Below are 23,529 nucleotides of genomic sequence, written 5' to 3' on the forward strand. Positions count from 1 at the left end.
AGTGATGTATGAGACTGCAATTAATAAGGAAATATGTCTCCTCCTTTTCCTCTAAGGAAATCCAGATTAGTAAGGATGGGCTGGCAACCCTGTTCTTTATTTCCCAGTTCTGCCTGTCCAGGTGGCCACACTTCCTTCTCTCACAGGCAGAGTGTCTCAAAGCACCAAATTCACTTTATTACCTTCTCCCAGGATGGTCACTGAATATGGTCATCAAAAAACCTAAGCGCTTTCAACTTGAAGCTGCAGGACTTTCAGATCCTTCTGGGTGAAAAAATACTGGTCACCAACATGCAAATTCTTGTTCAGTGTGAATTCTGCCACCAACCTAATCCATCTTAGGAAAAAAAAAATCCAGACAAACCGCCACCATACATCCTCTTAGTTTCTAGCTTAGCTTCCTTCCCTCACATCTTGTTATGCAACAGACTTTGAGAGCAGCTGCCACCATGCTTTCAAAGCAAACAGCATTTTAGTTGGCAGAATAGCAGCTGGGAAACACAGAAGTGAAGCAGGCAGGAACATGGCATGACATGATATGGTAAAGTCACCCAGGAGCATCCCAAGTCTACTTCTCAGACTTGGAAACTGGAAACAATTTTGTGCAGAAGCAAAATTCATGGGCTGGTGAAGGATAAGGAAAGGAGAAAGGAAAAAACACAAGTATGCATTCACTACTTCAGAGGCAGCTGAAGCAGCTGCCTGACCTTGGGCTGGGTGGTCAGTGTGGCAAGGCAACAGGAAAACACTCAAAATATCCAAGGCAAAAAGGAAGTCATTCTCACAGTGTGATCAGAAGTGACTTTTTTTTTCAAATTCTGTCTTTTATAGGAACCAAGCTCTGCGTATTGGTGGTTTGAAGACCCTCTCTACATCCCTGTGGTTATGTTACCTCTCACAGACACTTTACCTTCCTGTCCCTTATGTCAGCACAATTCAGAGTAATGACATCCTTGAGCATGTCAGGGATAAAATAACACAAAGAGAAGAGACATTTGTAGGAATTAAACAATGCACTGTGACTTGAAAAGCAAGGCAAACGTTTTGACAGGTTCTAAGGACTAGGCTGTCAGCCAAAAAAGCAACCTTTTATAGATTTTACAGTGACCTTGAGGTTTCCCTAAGGAAACATGCTGTTCTGCACATGTTTACCTTTTGTGAAGTTAAGGGTGGCCAATCTACTCTTTCTAAGGCCACTTAACTGTGCTACCATACCTCAGCCCCAGCGTGAACCACCTCAGCCCACAGTTTGGTTTCTGCCCTGCTCTGTCAGCACAACCCACCCTGCAACTGGTGGCTTAAGGAGCACTTGAGCCAGCTGTGCCGGGAGCTCCTCAGCCAGGCAAACAGCCCTTCTGCTCTTATGCATAGCAAACGTTGCTCTTCTTCCTGGGGAAACCACAGCTTGCCCTGCACTGTGCTCAGGGCAGCAGCACTGCTGGCTCGCTGCCTTCTGATCTGAGTGTGTCAGATTCTTAGAATTATAGAAGAGTTTGGATTGGAAGGAAGCTTTGAAGGCCATCCAGTCCAACCTCCCCCTGCAATGAGCAGGAACATCTTCCTCTAGACCGGGTTGCTCAGACCCCATCCAGCCTGACCTTGAATATTTCCAGGGATAAGGCATCCACCATCTCTCTTGGCAACCTGCTCCGGTGTTTTACCACTCTCATTGTAAAATACTTCTTCCTTATACATAATCTAAATTGACTCTCTTTTAGTTTAAAATTGTTATGCCTTATTCTATACCAACAAATTCCCAGGAGAAGGAACTACAATCTCCCATTGCTCAGGGTGTGTGAGGTATTGCAGCCGTAAGATTAGCACCTTTGGCCAGCAGCCAGGAGGAAGTTCTTTAGAAGCCATTGCTAGCAACCATTTGTATCCTTGAGAAAATAAAAATTTTATGTTGCAATCTCTAGAAAACCTCTGGAAATCACTGTCTATTGTATTTTACCAACAAACATAGCTCCAACAAGCACATCTGGGATACAATCCCGTGACATTCAGCACCTCTAGGGATACAGTACCATTGACACATCCTTCTAACTATATTCAAGTTTCTCATTACCACATCTTTTAAGAAGAAAAGTACAAGTTGATGTCACGGCAAACAAAAATTATTGTGGCTTCACAATTGATCTTTAAAGGCCACACGTATTAAAGAATACACTGGGTCACTACTGCTTTTCCCAAATTAATTAGTCATACACTTAGAACTCATGAATAATACTTCTCTCATTGATTTATAAAATCTCACAAACACTGTGCTACAAATGAAAGAAATTATGTGGCCTTATGTTCAATTTGCTTTATTTGGCTTCTTTTCATCCAAGGAAATACAGGAAACAAGACAGACAATGTATCAGTACAGCATGTAACTTTAGATAAAAAATAAGGAACACACATGACACAGACAATAATTGTAAAAATATAGAACACACTCTTTTAATTGACTGAAGTTATTTTCAAATCTGAACTAAACTGCAGCTGCTGTGGTCAAAAAATACTTCTGCAAATTTATCTCAAAAGTTTTGTTCAAAATATTCTTTTAGAAAGAAAGATTGCCCCAAAACACCCTAAAACCCCCATTAACTCCCATTTTCTGTTCAGAAAGGAAGCAAAGTATAAATCAAAACTACTAAAAAGCCTAGTTTGCAAGGATGCATTTTTAGTATACTAAAAAAGTAGGAAAAAAAAAAGAACCAGTTGGTGTTTTGGTTGGATCAGATTTTTTTTTTTAATTAGAAAAAGTGAAAGGTACAAATGAATAATTCATATTGCACAGACAAGAGTAGAGCAAAGATTGCCCCTCACATCCTCAGTAACACAAGCAGACAGACACACTAAAGTTTTTTCCAGACTCTGCACAGGCCACAGCTTTAGAACCAGCAAAATACTTGTTCTGAACACTAAGTTTTAAATCTCTATTGCTGATTTTTCAGCTTGACAGTTGGTACCCTTAGTAAACATATGACATAAAAAGGCACAATCCAAAATGCTACACACTCTGTTATGAAGGAGTATTTCAGATGCACAAACAAATGCTCATCAAAGCCAAAAGAAAAAGAGAATACTGTCAGTGATTTTGATACAATGATAAACATTCAGACAGAAGGAAGAACAAGAAACACCTTAAACTCTAGCACTCATCAGCTGAACAAAAAATCACCAGAGGATCCCCTGCAGTCCTCTCATCTGTCTGTCCTGTCAGTAAAAATGGGCCACTAAGAAGGTACATCCAGAGGTAGGCTTGCATTTAGCAATCTTTGCCCTGTGGAGAAGGTGCAGAGCCCTGCAAAGGTGCTCAGATGCTGTCATGGTTTGACCCCAGCAGCAACTGAGCACCACTCAGCTGCTTGCACAGTCCCCCAGGAAGGAAGGGGACAGTCAGAATGGTAGCCTCATGAAGTGGCTGCCGGAACCTGGGCTAGCTTTTAGAGCTCTGGCACCACACCAGGAGTGGGGACCTGCTTCGGTATGGGAATTTACCAGAGGCAGAACCTTTAGAGCCACTTGCTCTAAGGTGCCAGACACAAGCCACGACAGGGACTAGGCAGAGGAGAAAGGAGGAGGCTCTCTGTCTTGAGGTTCCACAAGGAATGGTTTATTCCAGGTGAAGGGAGCAGGACAGAAAGCCTCAGGCTCCATTGTACAAGCAGGTAGGGCCAGATACAAGTCAGGGTACAAACAGCTAACCAATAGGGAACCCTGTGGGGAGGAGGGAGGGGATTACATCAAGTGTCTGGGTCCAATAGGGGTAGGAGGGTGAGGGTGGGTCATATGGGCCAATAGGGCTTCCAGGAGTAGGGGAACTCCAAAGGGATGTTGCAGACAGGGATTGGCCCGAGGTTTAAGTGGCAGAGAACGTTTGGGAATCAAGGGCTGGGTTGCCTTGACAGACAGGGAAAGAGCTGGAACAAGGGGCAGGGAATGGCATGAGGGACAGCTTTGAGGGAGGGTAAAACCCAGGGGTAAACCAGCTTGGAGAGAACATGGGGGTACAACAGAACAAACCACTTAAAAAGGAATCAATAAAATAAATTTGAACCACAACAGCCTCATACTAACGTCTATCAAGAAAATTAACTCTGTCCCAACCAAAACAAGCACAGAGGCAGAGGACACCTGGAGCCTTCAACCCCTCACAAAGATGAGGAGCTGCAGGGCAATGTCCAGGAGTGCACGGCACTCCTGAGCAGCCTGCTCAGAGGGGGTCAGGCACTTGAAACTTTAAGCATGGAAATGGCCGGACCAGCAGGCTTGGGCTGGCAGTGATAAGCAACTTGGAACAGCGGGAGAGAAGCTCCAATCCAGCCTGGGACAGGAGCAGAATTAGGTCCCAGCTCCTAAGAATAGTGCAGTGTCTTTGTCTGCTCCCAAAAGCATGACAAATCAGTAATCTCTCTCTATAGGACTGCCAGCTGATATTGCAGCCACAGTGGTGACACAGGACAGTGTGACACCACTCAGCGTGTGACATCCCACCCAATGAGGTCCAGCCATGGAATAAAAGCTTTTAGCCAGCTAAGCAACTTATCTGTGTTTAAAAAGACACAATAAAAATGGATGAAGACAGGGAAGACTACTCTGAACAGTGCATAAGTTGAGCACAAGAACTATTGACAAAATCCATGCCTTTTGACAGCACAGCAAGGAGTACGATAGGGACAATGTTTCCACTACTGGGCTTTGTAACCATCTTCTCCTCACTTACATATTTAACCCCACCACACACATCTCCAAAAAACTCATAAAACACAGAAGAAAACACTCTAGGATTAGGAAAAAAAGTAAAATAAAGTAAATTACTTATATATTGTACAAATTATTTACAATTCTTCTTTATAAATTCTGGCTGCTACTGCCTTTACTTAGTCACCTGCTTGGAAACCTATTGTTCTTCCCCTATAATTTTGCCAAATGCTGTATAGTTTGAGTCCTGTGATTTTGAGTCCAGCAGATCTTTCCAAACAGAGAAAAAGGAGCTGGAATAACTGGATAAGAGAAGAAAAACCATATGACAGGAAGAGGGTGATGAACTCAAGATTTGCTGAAAGTGAAATTGCAGACACATGTTGGCAAAAATTAAATCCTCTCTACTCTCTAATGCAAGAGCAATTGGGTGCTGGAAGAGAATCCCTAGACAGTCTGCAGAGCTTCTATCCCTGGACATTTTCAGAACTCAGCTGGAAGAAGACAAATACATTTTGCCCAGCAGCAGTATCAAGAGTGGCATGGGCAAAGAAGGTTTTGCCTGACAAAATCTCCTCCTCTGCAGAGCAGCTAACCAAGTAGTCCCTCCAGTCCTACATATTAAGATTAAGGGCCTAGACCAAATAGCAAACACTGTGTTAGTTGTTTCAGTGATCAACTCAGCTTCCAGATAGGGCAGTATATATGATGTCTTCTTCTTTTGCTGCTTTTTCCAGCCAGTCAAGTCACTATGTGTAATGTTGACTTCAGGCTGCTAGCTTCTAATGATCTAGCAGATGGATGGAAATCCTCAAGGATCCTAGGAAACACAAAAACAACCCCAGGAAAAGATGAGTTGTGGCCATTGTGTTGCTGTCTCGGGTTTTGCTTAGCAGTGTGGTTGCTGTTGGGACAGGAGGAGAAGAAATGCACAGTGGGGAAAGTGGGAAGCAACAGTTACAAACCCACCATTTGGTAAACAACTTCCCTGCTTTTTTAATTCTGGAAATTACACACTGTGCAGAATTCAGAATTCAGTGACACAACGAATATACAAAACCCTGAAAGGATTTGTAAACTGTGAAAAGTAAACCAACTTTCCTCACTAGTAATAATACACCAGTTATTAATTAACTCACATATATTGAGTATATAAATAGTTTGATATTTCAGAATATCTTTTATATGTTTGAGATTCAGTCTACAACACTATCTTTACATGGCTTTGAAGACAGTAATAAAATATATGGTATCTTTACTTTTCATGTAGAAGAGTATGAAAGACGTTCCATATCTAATAACCCTGCATTCAGACAAAGTATTTTGTAAAGGACTTTGGAATCGAGTTTATAAATAATTCTTACCGAGGAAGTGAACAGTGAGGCAACTATTCACATATTACAGGAATGCCATTTGTTCTCCCTTTCAGCTGCCAGACATTTTATTTTCTTGTTATATACAAAGCGCTATTGTTGGAATGAAAAGTAGAAGGAAGGACCAGAAAATTACTTCATAATACAATATAAGCACAAATATGATGCACAGGATAGCAATTGTACTAGTCACATAAGAGCCTTCCTGTTTGCAAAAAAAGGGCTTTGTGTTCTAGTGGCATGCCCTCCTTTAGATGCACAGGACAAACTCCAAGATCTTTCTTACACCACTACCTTCATCCTGTTGGTAGCAAAACAGGATTTATTTAATCCTTCCAGACAAAAACCCCAGCCATGACCCAGGAGAGCAGAACTCACCCATGTGATCTCACCTCCCTTCCTCCTCCTGCCACACCCCTTTCCTGGCTCTTCTAAAAGGAAGCAGGATAAGGAGCATGCTTTTTCCAGCAAAATGTGACAGGGAAAACAAACAAAACACCTGCCATCCCTGTCCTTCACAAAGAAAACAGATAGCAGTAAAGCATGGAAAGCTTACAAAGTGTGCCCCTCTATATATGATACAGATCAGAGGGTACTGCCAGGCACATTTCTGTGAACAGAAAATTAGGTGGAATCACTAGGTAACAAGAGTTGTCTCAAAACAGTGTGTGATTAAGTCCAGAAAACAACTTTACTTGAGTTGCAAAATATTTATGTCTGAAGGAAACCTGACGGGCAGCCTGACAGCAGAATTACCCTTTCACTGACATTTTTGTCATGAGGGTTGTTTGGTTTTTAAATTCCTCCGCTCAGTAGCTCTGTTTAGGTCTGCTTATCTATAGTGTTTTTACTCTGTGGCATTTTTGGGTTTTGGGATTTTTGTTTGGTTGGTTGGCTTGGGTTTGGTTTGGCTTTTTTTTTTGGTTTATCATTAAGAAGGGTAAAGGAATGCAGCTGTTGTATATTCATAGCATAGTTTTTGCTATTTTTCAGGAATTCAAAATAGGACAAATATAATCTCCTACTTCCATAACAGCCACACTTAAGAGGAAACCAAGGCTACTTTAAAATGAGCCTCGCCAATGGGATGTGACTGCCAGAAACCCATTCCTCTGTGAGCAGAGGAAGTATGTTATATCCATCTGCCTCAGGAAAGAGGGAGTTATAACTCAAGTTTATCATCTGAAAATCTGGTATTTAGTGGGCTTCTCTGGAATTACTATTCTGAAAATTCTTCTAAAACCAAGCAGCTACTATATTGTTCTCAGCTACTGAATCTCTCATTAATAAGAAAACCAGATGTCAAAGCAAACACAGGAGAAACCTGTGAAGTTGTAAGATAAAAAAAATTGATTTTTAACAGACTTGAAACACCCTCCCAAATGAATACAGACTAGAATACTGCTATAAAACCTCCAGAATTAATATGTTTACTATAAACAAAGAAATGAAAAACGTAACCAAGTACTTGTTCTTATAAATTTTCTCAAAAACCTGTGAAGTTGTAAGATAAAATAAGAATTATTGTAATTTTTAAGCTAGAGCTTTGAAACAGCCTTCCCCAAACTGAATACAGACTAGAGAATACTGCTATAATGACTCTTCCAGAATTAATATGTTTACTATAAACAAAGAAATGAAAAACGTAACCAAGTACTTGTTCTTATAAATTTTCTCAAAAACTGGGAATTCCTGCATAGTATGTATTTCCCAGCCTTCCAGGACATATTTGACCACCAATATTTGGGTTTCTCATATCCACATATTACAGCTGATCAGCCAAGCTGCTATTTTACACTTACCAGACCTGATTACATGGTATTTGTAGCAACTGTCAAATTCAAAAGGGAATCTTGAATCTTATAGAATTCAATCAGGGAATCTTAAATTCCTATTCAGGGTATTGAGTGATCTCCAGCTTGTAACAAAGAGGTATTTTGAACCTGTTTTGGAGTACTTGTCTAACATATTAGCACATGGAGATTTGGCATTTCTTTGGAATACAGATAACTGGTTTGTTCAGACACAAACAGAATTGTAGAATCACTAAGGCTGGAAAAGACCTCCAAGAACATCAAGTCCAACCTTTGACCAAACACCACCTTGTCAAGTAAACCACAGCACTAAGAGGTAAAGGCAATGCTGCTTACATCTGAGTTCCATAAAATCTCCACTTCAAGGAGAACCTGAATGTTTTGATTTCCAAACAGGAAAACCACATTTCTATGCTGCTGCTTTCTGCAGAATGGAATTTTAATCTGGCCTACTCTCTTCTATGACTCTTCAAGTTTTCTTCTATGACTCCTCAAGTTTTCTTCTTCCAGGTTAAGCTATTCTGTTCAGCTATCTTACCTATTCAGTATTGTATCTACTAAATTTCAAGTCCCAATTTTTTTCCCCTCTTGTTATAGTTTTTTTAAACACAAGTATATTATTTGAATATTTCTGAAGCTTTCCACATGGCAAAATCTGCATAAGCTACCCAAGAGAGATCAACATACCAATTCCTAAAACCCAAACCAAATTTAAAAAAAACCCAACAAAAACAACATTCTGGCCTTGAAATGCATTGGTGACGTAGTCCTTCCTCACAGGCTACCACAAGCCTCCAGAAAAAACGTATGTGTGGAATTTTATCCCCCTGCAGACTGATACATCCTGAGAATTAACTATAAAGCTTTTTAATTGGCCAGGCTGAAATACGAGTATCCTGCAAGCCATGAAATAAGCAAGTGATGCTATGGAAAGCATTCAAGTGAAGACACATAAATGACAGGTAAATCACAGGAATTTATTCAGGCAAATAGCCTTTATTTTGCTTCTACCCAGGCATGTAGCTTCTTAACTGGATTGTTTTATCTCAGTCTTAAGCTCTATTAGCTGAGTAAGGAATAAAAGGATTTAACTTTTTATCAGATGAGCAGTATCAAGAGACTTCAGGCATGGGAGAATTTATGCCTGGTGATTTTTTTGCAGCCTGCTCATTACACTTACATCGAACGATGGGCACAGCTGGGTTTGCCTGCCTATTGGTAGAGGATGCGATATGAGTTTTCCGAAGCTTCTATGACAGCACTTGCTACAAAGACCGCTCAGTTTGATTCCAGATAAGTCACTTATCCACAAATGTTGTGAAGACACTTCACTGGGGACATTTTCAGGGTGAACCAAAAGGTATGTATGCTGTGTAACAGGTACACAAGACAAATGCCTGAGGGATGGGACACTGACTTTCAGCCCCAGATATCTGGTTCCCAAGTATCTACCATGAAGAGGAAGGGAACAACAAAAACAAAAGCAAAGCAAAACCTAACCATACTCTCAGATGCAAAAGCACTTTGAAGAAATTTTGTGAGAGAAGGCTCCCCAGCCACCCAGATAAAAAGCTACTGTTTTACTTTAAAAAATTAAGGAATTGACAAGCCTGGAAAGGCTGTGCTTGTTTTCTACTGCAGAATGAAAAGAAGTACTGAAGCCCCAGACAGACCCTGGTATTCTTGAGCCAGTGCTATTAGCTCTCTATTGTTAGCTCTCTCTTGTGGTGTCACAAACAGCACTTCCAAAAGTACATGTGTAGGTGCTGCTCCTCATTCCACCCAGTCTGAGAACAACAGAGGGTAAAACCAGAAAAGGGGTTTCTGCAAGATATTATTTAGGTGAACTAACTACAAGCAATGCTTAAAAAAGCATAAACATATTTTACAGATGATCAAGGAAAAAACAAGTCACCACAAAACCAGACTAGGATATAAAGCTAAGAAGTTTAGGGATTTCCTCATCATAGTACTTGTGGAGTGGTAACACACTGTCAGTACAGTGTTAAAAATTACTGTAACTCCACAGATATTCTTAGTATTCTAAGGATGCCCAGGAAAGTCAAAGTGGAATCCTGTACAAGATAAACTGTTAGCAGCCCTTAGCCACCAGCAGAAAAGAGCCTCCTGGGAGAGGGAAAAAAAAAAATCAGATGGTGACAGAGTGATCAAACTGCACTGCCACTGAAGTTTTACAGCAAACTAATCAAAAATGCCTTCAGGGAAACAGGTGTAAATTAAGAAGACCTTCTACACATTTCACTTAGATGGTCACATAGGAAGGAATATGTTCAGTTGGTAAAAATTACTCTGGATAAAGTAACGTTGCCTTTATTCAAAACTGATCCAGGTCAATGCAATACATTTTTGAAACTAAAGGCCAAAGAGCAACTGAAAAGATATAGACTATGGCTAATAAAAACTGGACCACATTAAAAGAACATTACTGACTTACAACCTCACTGCAGAAATCACATCCTGGCATCACAGTTAAATAAAACCCATGAAAAATGGGAAGGAATACAAATAACTGATGTCATTCAAATCCTGCTTTTCTTGATAAACGTTAATCCAACAAACACCCACTACTAAACAGTGCTCATCTAATTTATGTTCCCTGCTCCAGTGAATAGGTATTTACATTAAGTCTTGACCTTGTGACAGTTGGCATGCATGTGGCGCCAGGAATCTTGATGTCTTCCCAGACAGCAGGGCAATGAGATGCCATTTCTTTTGGAGACACAGAGGGTCTTAAAGCTTTGAGCCCTTAGCTAAGGAAAAAGAGGCACTATGCTTTCAGTTGAGACTAATGCTTTTCTGTGTCTTATGCTTTCCTTACAAGGCAGGGGAGGGGGATCTATTCAGTTTCCCAAATAAGGGATACTTGTAGGCTCTGTTGCTGTGCATCACAGTGGTGTCTCTGCAGCAGTAAATAATGTATTACATGAGCCATGTCAGGGAAGAAGGATGCACAAAATGGCTTGGGCTTCAAGCCCAATACCCAGGGTGGTGTAAGAAACCTGCTGCCTGCTGGGGATGACCCTGTTACAAATTATCGCTGAACCCACTTGATGGCATTGCCCAGGGAACTACTAATACCCATGGGCCAGAATCATGCTAGGACATGTTAAGATCCTCAGCCTACTCCAAACATGAACAACCTGGTCCTATCAAGCAGCATTTCACTGAGTGGCACTGGTCCAGCTTCAGGCCCCAGCCCCAGAATGCCAGTGTGTTTCTCATCTGCCATGCAAGAAGCCAAGGGGCTTCAAAACACTGCAAAGCAGCACCTGTGCTTTTTGGCACTCTCTTTTCCTGGTCAGTCTCAGATCTGCTCCAGGGAGTGATCCCAAAGCTCTACCAGATCACCTCCATCTCAAGGTCTCTCCTTCACAGTATTCTTCGTACAAGCTCATTTGTGTTTGGAATGGTTGTTCTAGAGTAAAGATACGTTTTTATTGTAAGCATTTCACATTTTTCTTCTGATCCTTTAAAAAGCAGGGTTTAAGAACAAACTCCTTGCACTTTAAATTCCAGGTTGGTCTGAAAATTCAACCAGAAATTTTACCTTCTGAGTTGTTTATTGGATCAATGAAAGCCTCATATACATTTTACAATTAAGACCTTCTGCCTGGGATGCAGTAAGTGTTCATTTCTCTTTCTTCTCAGTGGAGACTTTTGCATCTCTGGTAACAGCAGATTCATTAGGTCAAACCCTCTTAATAGTAGATGTTGTAGGTACAAATTCACAATAGATAGGTGTGATACTCCTTGAAACATTTCTTTATATTATACTATTGCCCTGAAGCAGGTATTTGGCCAGGAACTGAGTAAATATGTGCTGGTGTTTCTCAATATATTAGTGGAATTTAAAGCCAGACATGGAATGTGGATTTAGTTAAACAACAGTGAAACCACCAATGACCATCACATTTCTGTGATTTCTGAAGCTTATGGTGTCCCCCTCATCACCCCCTGCCCTCCAGTCTTTTTCTGTTCATTATGTTACTACTAATTAAAACTAGAGAATTGAATTTATCCATGACCAGGTTATTACACACTCAGAGACATTACACTGACTTTACACTGCAACTTCTCCTTAACTCATCATTAGAAAGCACACTCAAGCCAAATTTGAGCACACTTCTTAATCATATTACCGTTTATCTTAAAAAATAAAAAGATGGTGCCATGACTAGTAGAAAATGATTCCCCTGAAAGGACATCACTCTGCATGAGTGGGTTCCTCACCAATGTATACGTCATCTCCCAAAAATTATCTGAGCATACTACATGTTATGAACAAAAATTCAGTTAATATTTTTTTGTGAGAAAGAGTTACAGGGACGCAGCCAGGTCTCTGTCTCTGCCAAAGTTCTTAGTGTTTTGTCACTAAGACAAAACACTAAGTAATCACGGATCGTTAGAGCTTATCTCCTCTTTTGTATTAGTAAAAGGCCTGGCTGGGTGCGGTACATTGCCCTTCCCCGAGGCAGTGCGCTCTTCCAGCATAGGGAAGACACCTGAGAGGGTGGGGGGGGTTATGCAAAGTGACTCCAAAGTCCAGAATGCTTTGTGGGACCCCGACTCCAGAGGCACAGAGAAAACCCCAAAAACAACGAGCCAAATAAGAGTTGAGAGACTAAAGTGATGTCTGGACGTGAGGAGCCGAGTGCTGAGCCTGCAGAGATGCTGAACACCTTCGGAGCCCCTCTCGCCCTGAGCAGAGAGTCGTCCCAACGCCGGGACTAGCCATCTGGGGAAGCTCACAGGATCAACATCTGACGGGGACACCACGCCCTAAAGGCTCTCACGAGGCCTGGATCCCCGGCTCTGCCCCTAGTGGACGGAGCTGTGCATATCCTCCTACTCTGAGCCGCCCTGGGAGACGCGACGGGGACTGCAGCCCTGCCGAGCCGCCCAATCCTGAGCTGATCACTTTTAATAAAGGCATTAAAAAGGAGAAGCTGAGACTGCTACTTCCAAACAAAGAAAGTGCAGCATGCTCTGCTTGGATCCTTCCCTCACAATTCTCAGTCTTGGATTGTCCCTTGGCAGTGGGAAAACAGCTGTTAAATTTACATGCAACTGAGGCAACCTTGAAAACTGTAAACATATTACTATTATTGTTTATTATTAATAAGTTTACTATTATTATTTATTATTACTAAGTTGTCCAGTATGACACTCTCAAACCCCCAAATGGTATCCCAACAAAGTCTTGTTCTTCTCTGCAGATGATCAGACCTTATTACGGGCTCTAGGAAAACCACAAGTTTCCACACATTGGTGACTCACCACTTCAACTCCTCCTGCATAGGATCTTCCTCCAGAACAGAATCAGAACTATCATGACTACTAAAAGCACCACAATAATCACCAGCCAAAGCAATGATGATCCCTCTTCTGTGAAAACAAAACAACAAAACATCCACAGCAAATTAATCTCATTGTGAAAAAAAGCAAAACAAGCCACGAGGATGTCTGATTAATGACAGTGGTTCATAGCATTGTTAAAGGTACTGCTAGGGTAAATGAAAGCAGCAATTGCTCAAAAGAGAAAATAAACCCATGTGTCTTCAAAAACAAAGCTACTTTTCCACAGAAAATTTGAAGAAAATATGTGCTCATGGCAAAGAATACTGCCATTCCTATACCTGATACAGTGGTTGGCATACACACACAAGCAGAACTTCATACAAGTCTTAACTCTTTCAGAAGAGTTTTTTTTGTTTCACCCAGAATTTTATTATTTTTACTTTAAAACACTTTTTACTTTTAAACACTGTTGAAAAGGCAATAATAATTTTAAGAAAATAAGACCGGCTATGTTTTGCTGCCTGCAAATAGCTCTACCCAACAGCTGACTGTAAATGTTCCTCCCTGGTTAGATATTACCACTTCATTTGACTGCTATTAATCAAAAGGCTCATCTCAATGTTCACTGACATTAGCTGGAAAATGGTATGACTTGAAATTTATTTGACTTGAGCTAAAACGATTATGTATTTTAACAAATTTATGTTGAACTATTCGTTTGAACTTCTTGTCCTCTAAAATATAAGACTGTTAAAACAAAAAGCTCTTAGCTGATTTTTTATCCACTTAACAAGAAATAACAACAGTCTTAGTTTTCTGCTTTCTGAGATATGCATTTGCTTTTTAGAAGACCAAAACAAAAGAATACTGGGGGCAGGACAAAAAGATTACTATGTTTTTTCAGAATTGTAATGTAATTCAGAATTAAGAACTAAATTGCTTTTGAATGTTTAGAGAGCAGATATTAAAAATCAGATCCTGCTCTTTACTACTATTCCTGTAACAATCACTTCTTGAGCGTGTAATTTCAGAATCAACCCACAGCTACAAGCTGCTTTTCCGGTCTTGCTAATCTACAAGTGGTCTTCAATTTAAGGCTCTATATGCAGAGACGTGAATTTTAAATCACTCAAGTCAATGCTCCTGTATTAAGTAAAAATGTTTCTTCAGCTTTTAATGTTTCTATTTCTTATCTGCAGAAACAGGGTTAAAGTCTTTCCAGCAGAACAGAATGTTGGAAAAAGAAATAAATTAACACTATAAGATATTCAGATGTTACATTAATATATCTAAGATTTCTGTATAAACCAAACATAAGTGTCTTCAACTGACCCCCTCCCTGTATGCCTGAAAGTACTGTTCCTCTCTGACCATTACTGCAGTGGACATGCGCCTTGGCAAAAAATCAGAGAAACCAAAACATCATGTACAGATTATATACAACAAAACATGCAGTAAGTTGAACTGAACATTTGATTCAGAGACAGTTTGCTATGAATTTCAAAATTTCTGACTTGATCAACAACCCATAGAGTTTCTACTCATCATTCTACTCATGGATATCAGCTGACATATATTTATTTTTAAGCTGTTAAAAAAATTATGAAGGCCTACGTGGAAATCTAAGTTCAACTTGCTGTACAATGCATGGTGCCTCTAAACCCTGTATCACCCCAGCTAATTAGTCTGGCTTTTTTCCCTTCTTGGATAGGACTCCAATATGTTACTACCTCAAAGACAACAGTGGATGCAAATAGGATTTCCTGACATATAAACATCTCATTCCCTCTACTTTCCAGAAGATTCCTATCCAAATATGCTACTGCAAAACATGGAAGCCAAGAGAATGCTAACAAGTTGCCTGTACTTCTCACCTACCTCCTTTTATTTTCACAGGTATTTCAAATGTTTCATTTGTGTTGCTTACTTTGCAGGTCAAATCCTGTGCACTGATGCTCTGAATATGGTAGATTTCCAGTGTACTGGTGATGGACACAATCCCATTTTTGTGCTTGACTGTCTTCTGTGTAGGAGTAGAGTTGAACAGGTTGTTCCAGGTGATGGTGGGCTCTGGGAGGCCATTAGCATTACAAATGACTATCAGATGATCTTCAGAAATGTTGTGATGGACAGATGCATTGAGACCTTCCAACACACAAATGAGACAAGTCACCACCACAGTGAGCACCTGGTCGTAAGCAGTAGTAGCAGGCTAACCATTACAAATTAGAGCAAAGCTTACTGGCTTCACACTGAGCCCAATGTCAAGGAATGCAAGAAGAGTTCCTTGGGTAAGATCCCCTCCATGACTCAATACTCCTTCCTCAACAGTGAAGTAGTATACCCCAAAGATTTCACTCAGTCTGAAATCCAAGTATTAAAATAATCTGTTAAGTAAAATAATTTATGGGTCCTATCTGCTAATTCCCTATCAATGGTAGGGTTTGGGAGAGCAGCTGACAGCACTGGAGTTGTACTGTGCACCAAAAGGAAACTCCAATGGGCAATGTTGGTTTGCCCAAGTTCCAGATGGGACTGATCAAGGACTTGGAAAGATTCCACTCCTTGTTTTTCAGCTGCTACTCAAGGAGTAACAAACAAGAGCCAAAATGACCACAATAATCTTGAATATGACCCACAGAATTTTGCTCACGGGAGTAGTGCTCTGTTTCTACATCATGTTCCACCAGAGGATGCTCCCATCACTGCAATTCATGAATCTGCTCAAGGAAATACTGTGGGTAAGAAAACACCTCTTATTTCAGTAGAGACATATCCCTGCAGAGAACCTCACCAAAAACACTCAGGCAGGTATTTCCTGAGAGAGGACCAGAAGGGAAAACATTGAAGAGACACTTGTAACATCCTGAATCATCCATTCTAGTGTCCCAAAAAGTTATGCTTGTCTTGTTGAGTTCCAAACTTGTGAAATTCATTCTGTCTTTATAGGGCTTCTGAATCCTTAATCCGTTCGTTTCACTGTATGTAGCTATATTATCATGTAATTCTTCTGAGTCCTTTTGCCATGTCACTTGCAGAACATCCATGGGTTTTGTCAGGGCACAACTCAGAGTCACACTGTCACCCATCCTCACTGCTGTGTATCCAGCCTGCGGAACCACTGCAATGACAGTAAATAGTTAATGAAATGGGCAGATATCACACATTCAGAAGCCTAATGTTGATTCTAAGGCCTGGATTACCCACAGACACAACTCCTTCAGTTACATATTGTTTCTGTGGCTTTCCCCTACAAAAAAGTCCATCTCCTACATACTCCTAGTAATCAATGAAGTTATGTTGATTTGCATTGGCTGAGACTTTAGCTTTCTTCTAAGCTGCTTAAAAGACAAAAAGACATACCCATTTCTGTACCAATATCTGCAGACTTCCCTCGTAAGTTTTACTAAATCAGCTCATGACTTCCTATTCTCAGCAAATACTCAATTTTTGTTTCCTAAGAGCTAGAGGAAGATTGAATGCATAAGTGAAGCATGCAACAAGCCATTATCAGAGAAGTAAACAGCATAATGCCTTTAAAAGGCTTTCTGAACTGTAGTTTCAGAGTTCACAGTGCATTTGAGATGAAGGGAAGGAAGTCATTTTCGGATGCCCCACTCTTGGAAGCTGTCAACTCAGTTTAACAATGGTGTCCAGTGTCACTGTCGATATGGGATGTTTCTTGTCCTTCCCATCTCTAAATGCTGCTCCAGGAGGATTTGTGTCACAACTACCAGCTCCATGCCTCTGTCTCATCTATGTAAGAAAGTAAGTCAAGCAGAACCAGCAATCTGTATTTCACCTAGTTTTGTCTCTTACTCTGCTGAAGCCTCAGAAACCTGAAGCCGGTTCCCCAAACAATTTCAAGCAGATTTCAGGAAATTCAACTTACCATTTGCCTTTCCAAGCCCAGAATATGCCAAACACAAAACCAGAGCTTGTATAGTCATTTTGGAAGAGAAAATCTGCTTCACCTAAAGAAAAACAGAAATGACAGATCATCCTCTGCTGATATTGTACATTCAGGGTGCAAGAATTAACAGTAGATTTTTCACGTGAAAAAGAATATAGTTCAAGGGTCAGACAGCAAGACTTGACAAGTTTTATTGCCCTGTTTCCTTCAACTGAATTGTAGACCTGCCTGGAACTGAAGTTGGTGTTATATTCAAGAGGAAACACAATTTTGCAAAAAATACTTCTGTAACACACTCTACTCATTCCTGAGTTTCTTTTGTCAATGCCTGCAAAACTAGCTGAAGCATCCTGGGACCATCTTCTGTCAAGAATTTAAGCAAAGCCCAACCTTTTAAAGATTTTCACAACATTCAAAAAATAAAAGAGACAGCTGAAAAACATTTTCTATATTATACAGATTAAAAAAGAAGGGCTGGTAAATAAATAAATAAATAAATAAGACAAAGAATCAATAAATAAGACAAAGAAAAAAGTATTTAAAAACAAATTGCCAAGAACTTGTGTACATACTGCGTACACCCACAACCAGTAGCCTGCATTTAAATTTTAAACACACTATGCTAAAACAACTCCTGATATAACTCTCCAGTTACCAAGAACAAATAGAGACCAAGATGTTACATGTAGAATCACGAAACAAGAACATATCAGCAACGAGCCCAATGAAAAAAGTTTGTGTAATCAGATATTTGAGCACGGCTGTAAGAAATTCAAATATTCCCCTAAGCATGCAGAAATCAAGGGCCAGCAGAGCAAGCAGAAACTAGCGAGTCACAGAGCTGTTTATAAAGCACGGGAAGATGTACCACGCCGGCAGGCAAGCAGAGTTTCAAATAACAATCCTTTGCTTCACTGCTTTAGTACTCAGTAAAGCCCTTAATGCACCATTGCACACACCTGGGGTAGCAACAAGAATTCACACAGTGAGGAACGAGGCTATACCGTGTAGCTATACCACGCACAGAAAGAAGTCCCTTTAGGTCACAACTCCAGTCACGAGTGCTGCAGAGAGTGAGAAAACAAAAACCAAAACGAACAGAAAAAGAAGAAAAAGAGAAAAGAAAAAAAAAAAGAAAAAAAAAGCGTTAAAGATTGGGGCAAGTAAAGCGCAAATCCTTTACTGCATCTCCCAAAACCGCACCTCGGAGGGCTCCTGAGCCACGGTCTGTGCCGCTCCCTGGACAAACCGCCCCCCACTACTGTCTGGGAGTCTCCCTTAACTTCAAAGAAACTTGCCCCCTGTTGGCATCACAGAGGTTTTCGAAGGCAGCTGCCGACTGAGCCCAGCAGCTGGAGACCCCTCCCGGGTAGGAAGGGAGGACGGAGGAAGGAGACGCGGCACGCGGGCGGTGCCTCCGGCCTTTCGTCCCCACGGCGGGGTCCCCCTCCCGCCGGCGCTGTCAGGCTGACGCGCACCCGGCACCCACTGCTCATCTCCGCCCGAAACCCTCCTCGGAGGTGGGAATGCGTCCGGGGAAGGCAGCAACAGACATGGCTGCTCACAGCCAAGTACGTGGAAACACGGAGAAAGATAACATAAATCCCGTGGAGGCGGAAGCTCCCAGACCGCATCGCGGTTCTTGTTCCAGAGCTGAGCTGGTGTCCCATCCAGCGCTAACCTTTCCCTCAAGGGTATTCATAACAGCCCAGTAACAAATTATTTTAGGCTATATCGCATATGTAACTGGGAGTGGTCTTTTGCTTTAGCTGCTACCTTCCTGTTGGGTGGGGAGGCAAAGGCGCAGCAGGAGTGATAGTCGACAATCTCTGTGCTATTTTTGTGTTGTTAGATTAGGATCTTCCGTTGATAAAACTACAACAGGGTTAACTTATCAGGCCTTGTTGCAGGCTTGGCAGAAACAACGCATTTCTCAATCTGATTAATTAGAAACAGCATTCTTAGTGATCAATACAGGACATTCAGTGCCTGCTCTTCAGATGCTTTCATACACATGCACACGTTCATACACTGTTCGCACCACTTGCAATATTTATCTTGCCAGACTATTTTAAGCCATCATTGCTCACAGGAAAAATCAAACACCACAGTTTCAGCCTCTTACCAAAGTTAATGGACAAAGATGCTTACATAAACCTAGAAACTCATTCTTATTTAAGACACAGATCTGTGTGAATATTACGAGCAATGCTACTAAACTGTCTTAAGGAAGAAGGTGATGTTTGCAGCTTTCCTGGGTCACCCTGGGCTCACCATGTATTAACCTCACCTGTCCTGCTGCTCTCAGTACCTTGGTGCACAAAGGAGTGCCTTTTGACCCATAGAAATAGAAGGCTTCTGCTGTCCCCAACAGATTTGGCCCAGCTTTTGGCTGGGGTCTGGAGATCAGGGCAGTGTTTCTTCCAGATGCGTAGAGCTGTACTTGGAGACAGCTTCCCCACAACTGTGCTGGATTTAGTGCAACCTTTTCCCTCTGCCAACTAACTAACCAAGGCCCCTTGGCTTTTCAACAAAATTTCAACTTTACCACTACCTTTCTTTCTACCTCCAAGGATAAATCACTATGTCTTAAATCACTTAAATTTCACTCCGCCAGCCTTGCCCTTTTTGGTCCCTCTAAAACAGGCCAGCAACTAAACCAGTTGTTTGAGACTGATGTATCTACACACTTCGCAGTCTTTTTGTTTTAATGAGAAAAATGCATTAGCAAGTTTCCTGTGCTCATGTGCCTTCACTATAGCTGAGGGGATTTTAGAGGGAAGTCCAGTTAACTGTGCATTGCACAGCTTAAAATAAATTTGTCCAGAAGTGCCCTGTTCCATCAAAGCAACAAAAGGAGGGAAATCCCAGTGATATCTTCCTGCTCTTACTTAATGTAAATAAAGGGGACTTTGGGGGAATTTGAATGATATATTATAGTAACTCACATCTGTTGAAGTGGAAAATGTCTGTGTTTAGGCAAATGTTATTACTTGTTCAGTGGGCTGGAGAAACGTAGAGAAGAAAGAAAAAAATGATGAAAGGGTCCAGAAAACAAGGGGGCTGCTCCTTTGGAAGAGAGGGAATAAATTAAAGTTGAGCAAGGAAAGGATGATCCTGAAATCGTAAGCAAAGAGGTAACCTCAGGGCAGACAGAAGGAAATGAAAAATACTCCAGATAAACCAGCAATAGTGGAAGATTCAAATTACATTTAGAGAAGAACAAGGCACATAAATCCCCTTCTGCCTTATTCTGTGTTCTAATGTCAACTGTTTCTTTTTACAGGAACCTGACTCAGCTCAGCAATCTTTACCAAGCTTTACAAGGTGTTTGTACGTTACGTACAAAGAACCTGTACCTGGAGCTGGTGGTAGCCAAGGTGACATGGACTCTCTGCTATTATAAATCCTTTGAAGTTAGTGAGAAAGACAGTAAGTAGAGAGCTCTTGTCCAAAAATTCAAAGAGGTCTTTGCTCATTTTTTGTTATTTATTTAGCTGTAATACACCCTGTATGCTGGTGGAAGTGGCAATTTAAAATTCCTTCAGTCACGAATGAGATTTATTCTTCATTCTTTCCTCTGCCTTCTGGGTGGATGCATTCCACAATTAATATATTTTGTCATTCTTCCCTTGACTTCTGGACTACTGACCTCTTATAAGCAGAGCCATTTGAACCACTATCCAGCGAAACCTGTACAGACTTCAGGCAAATATATGATACAGCAGATCCAAGTTGTCATTATTTAACAGGGAAAAGGAAAATAAAGGGTGAATGGAGTCAGTGACACAGATTCCAGTAAAACCAAACACAGTAGGTTTTACAGGATGTACTGTCTTGTGGAAGTGTATATCAGAGCATTTGCACTGCTGATGTTCTGATATACTCCCTTCTGGCTCTGCTCACATCAATTAACATATCCCCCTTAATCATCATGCTCAGGCAGTGCATCTTCAAGTTGCAAATGCTCATATGGGTCTAATAGGAGCCTAACCTGGTTCAGAGGATCTGCCACCAGCTGTCATTTTGCTGGTGATTCGACCACATGATCATAATCAAACCACATTTCTCTCTCTCAAGCTTACTTCTATTAAACAAGGAAAGTGTAAATTGTTTAAAGTTTGAGGTCCTGCCAATTTCTCCAGTGCAAACTGCACAAGATTTCTCAATAGGGACAGTTAGCCATGTGGGTGGGGATAAGAGCACAAAAAATTTCTGGAGTCCATTTCAGTGTCAATTTATCCATGTATAAAGGGAGACTGGATTGAGGAATAGGAGCACAAAGGGGAGACAAAGGCATGGAGTGGGTGTGGAATTGGAAGAAGAAGAAAGTGACCATGGTAGTGAAAGTTTTACTCCATAACAGGGCAGACAAGAGTGGTAGGGGGGCACACAGGTAGTACAATTCCTGCTGCAGCAGGTGATAGGAGTTGAGGAATGCATAATTGTTAAGGTGTTGTATGTAGATTTGTTTTACGTGCGCACACGCACATACACACACACACACACACACACACACACACGCACACACACAGTGTTATTATACCTGTTATTAAGGAGTCCTTAAGTGATTTTAGCTTTAGAGAAAAAGCAAGAAAAGAGCCTAGGCTTGTAGTATTGGGAAATGCTTTTTCCAATACAATACGTTTTTTATATGGCTGCTGCTGTATAAAGTATGGTTGCGGAAGAGAAGGGCCATGAGGACCCATGACAGGCCACAAGGGGACAAGAGGGGCTGAGTGAATAGATAAGGTTGCAGCTGGGGACTTTCCTCCAGCTGCAGGCAGAAGAGGCATAAATGATCAAGTTAATATAATGATAAATGATGGAGGGGTAGACAAAAGGATTTTGGGTTTGGAAACTCATGAAGGGTTTAGTCCTATAGCACAAACTTGTAGGGAAGACCCAGAGAAAGTTGTGAAGCTATGTGGTGATTGGATATGTTATTCCTAGGGATCTGAGTAAGTTGTTAGAAGCAGCATGGAACATGTACAATAATTAGGAGCAAAAGCTGTGTTAGCAGAACAAAGCCCAATTGCGGGGTGGGGGGTGGGGAGATGGTGGCACCATGGGAGAGAGGCAGAGAAGGAATTACAGGCATAGTTGTACAGAGGTCTGTGTGCTATTTCTTTTAGAGAAGGGCCATGGGAAAATCTGTGGGGAAAGGGACAAACACAAGCTGGTGGACCCTGGACTTCACCCAAATCTCCTGATCAGGCTGAAAGGCTCCCACTGGTAGAAGATGTGTGATGGCGACTGGAGATGTCATCCCCAGCTAAACCTGTGGGGATTACATTAACACTGGGAATGACAAATGGAATTTCTTAGTAGACACTGGAGTGGCGTACTCAGTCTTAAATATGCCTAAAGGAAAATTTAGTCAGAACAATTAATGTTGGTGTGACAGAGCAGAGGGAAAATTGGCCTTTCTTTGAGCATTAAAATTTGGAATTGATAAATTGATGTTAGCCTATCAATTTCCCTATATACCTGAATGTCCCATACCAATACTAGAAAGAGACGTGTTGACTAAATTAAATGCACAAATTATGCTTGAAAAAGAAAAAAATCAAGTTTCTGGATGCAGGCTCCTCTGTTAGTATGAGCTGGTTGGGTTTGTCCTGTGGCCGAGGGATTGGTGCAGCACTGCAGAGGCCTGTGCCAGCTCAGGTGAACTGTTCTGTGGAAAGGTTTCACCTTGTAACTAGCAGGGTACTTGCAGTTTAGGAGATTCACTGTTCCACATGGGCAAAGGAGTCAACACCAGGAAAGAAAGGAGGCTATCTGTTAAAATTCTGAGCACCTTTCTAAAAAAGAACTGAGCCTGAATGCAGCAAAGCCTTTCAGTAAATGCTCTCTTGGCTGCTCCTGCACTGGGATTACTGGACTTGGTAAACCTTTTGAACTATTTATGCAGGAAAAATTCCATTTGGCATTGGGGGTATTGACACAGCAACTGGCATCCTAGAAGAACAAAGGATGCTCACCCTGCCTCACGACAGTAGCGGCAGCTGTCCTCCAAATCCAAGAAGGAAAAAAAAATAAAATAACCATGGGGCAGCAACTGACTGGTTTTGTGCCCCGTACAGTTGTAGTGTTGTAGTAGTGTTGGAACAAAAAGAAGGACACTAGTCATCACCAAGCAGAATGTTAACATACCAGACAGTACTGCTAGAACACTAGAACAAGATGACATGGAGTTAAAAGTAACTAACCTGGAGTTAAAAGTCACTAACTTGAATCCAGCAGTGTTCTTAACAGCTAACCCATTATGAAAAGATCTGGCCCATGATTGTTTGCAGAGCACTGAACAGGTGTACCGTTGTTGAGATGACATAAAGAACTTGAAAGACATGGATTGGGAACTCCTTGTGGACGGGAGCAGCTTTTTGTAAAATGTAATCCGAAAAGCCAAGTT

The 23,529-nt window shown here is 41.3% G+C and overlaps 1 protein-coding gene across 15 annotated transcripts in view; it reads right to left on the minus strand.

The window, feature by feature from the left end:
• Positions 1 to 18,656, minus strand: part of CD200 (CD200 molecule) — a 51,536-nt gene extending 32,880 nt beyond the window's left edge. For 3 of the 15 annotated variants that reach the window (XM_064724521.1, XM_064724494.1, XM_064724503.1), the window contains exons 1-5: positions 18,590 to 18,622; positions 17,091 to 17,172; positions 15,993 to 16,319; positions 15,077 to 15,343; positions 13,178 to 13,285 (exon numbers count right to left, since the gene is read on the minus strand). In XM_064724521.1, the coding sequence (XP_064580591.1) occupies positions 13,182 to 13,285; positions 15,077 to 15,343; positions 15,993 to 16,319; positions 17,091 to 17,172; positions 18,590 to 18,607 (798 nt within the window). In that variant the 5' untranslated portion in view covers positions 18,608 to 18,622 and the 3' untranslated portion in view covers positions 13,178 to 13,181. The other 12 variants (XR_010441877.1, XM_064724511.1, XM_064724559.1 and 9 more) reach the window with 12 other exon arrangements.
• Positions 18,657 to 23,529: the final 4,873 nt, after the last annotated feature.

The sequence above is a fragment of the Zonotrichia leucophrys genome, chromosome 1, assembly GCF_028769735.1.
Source record: "Zonotrichia leucophrys gambelii isolate GWCS_2022_RI chromosome 1, RI_Zleu_2.0, whole genome shotgun sequence".
Lineage (NCBI taxonomy): Eukaryota > Metazoa > Chordata > Aves > Passeriformes > Passerellidae > Zonotrichia > Zonotrichia leucophrys.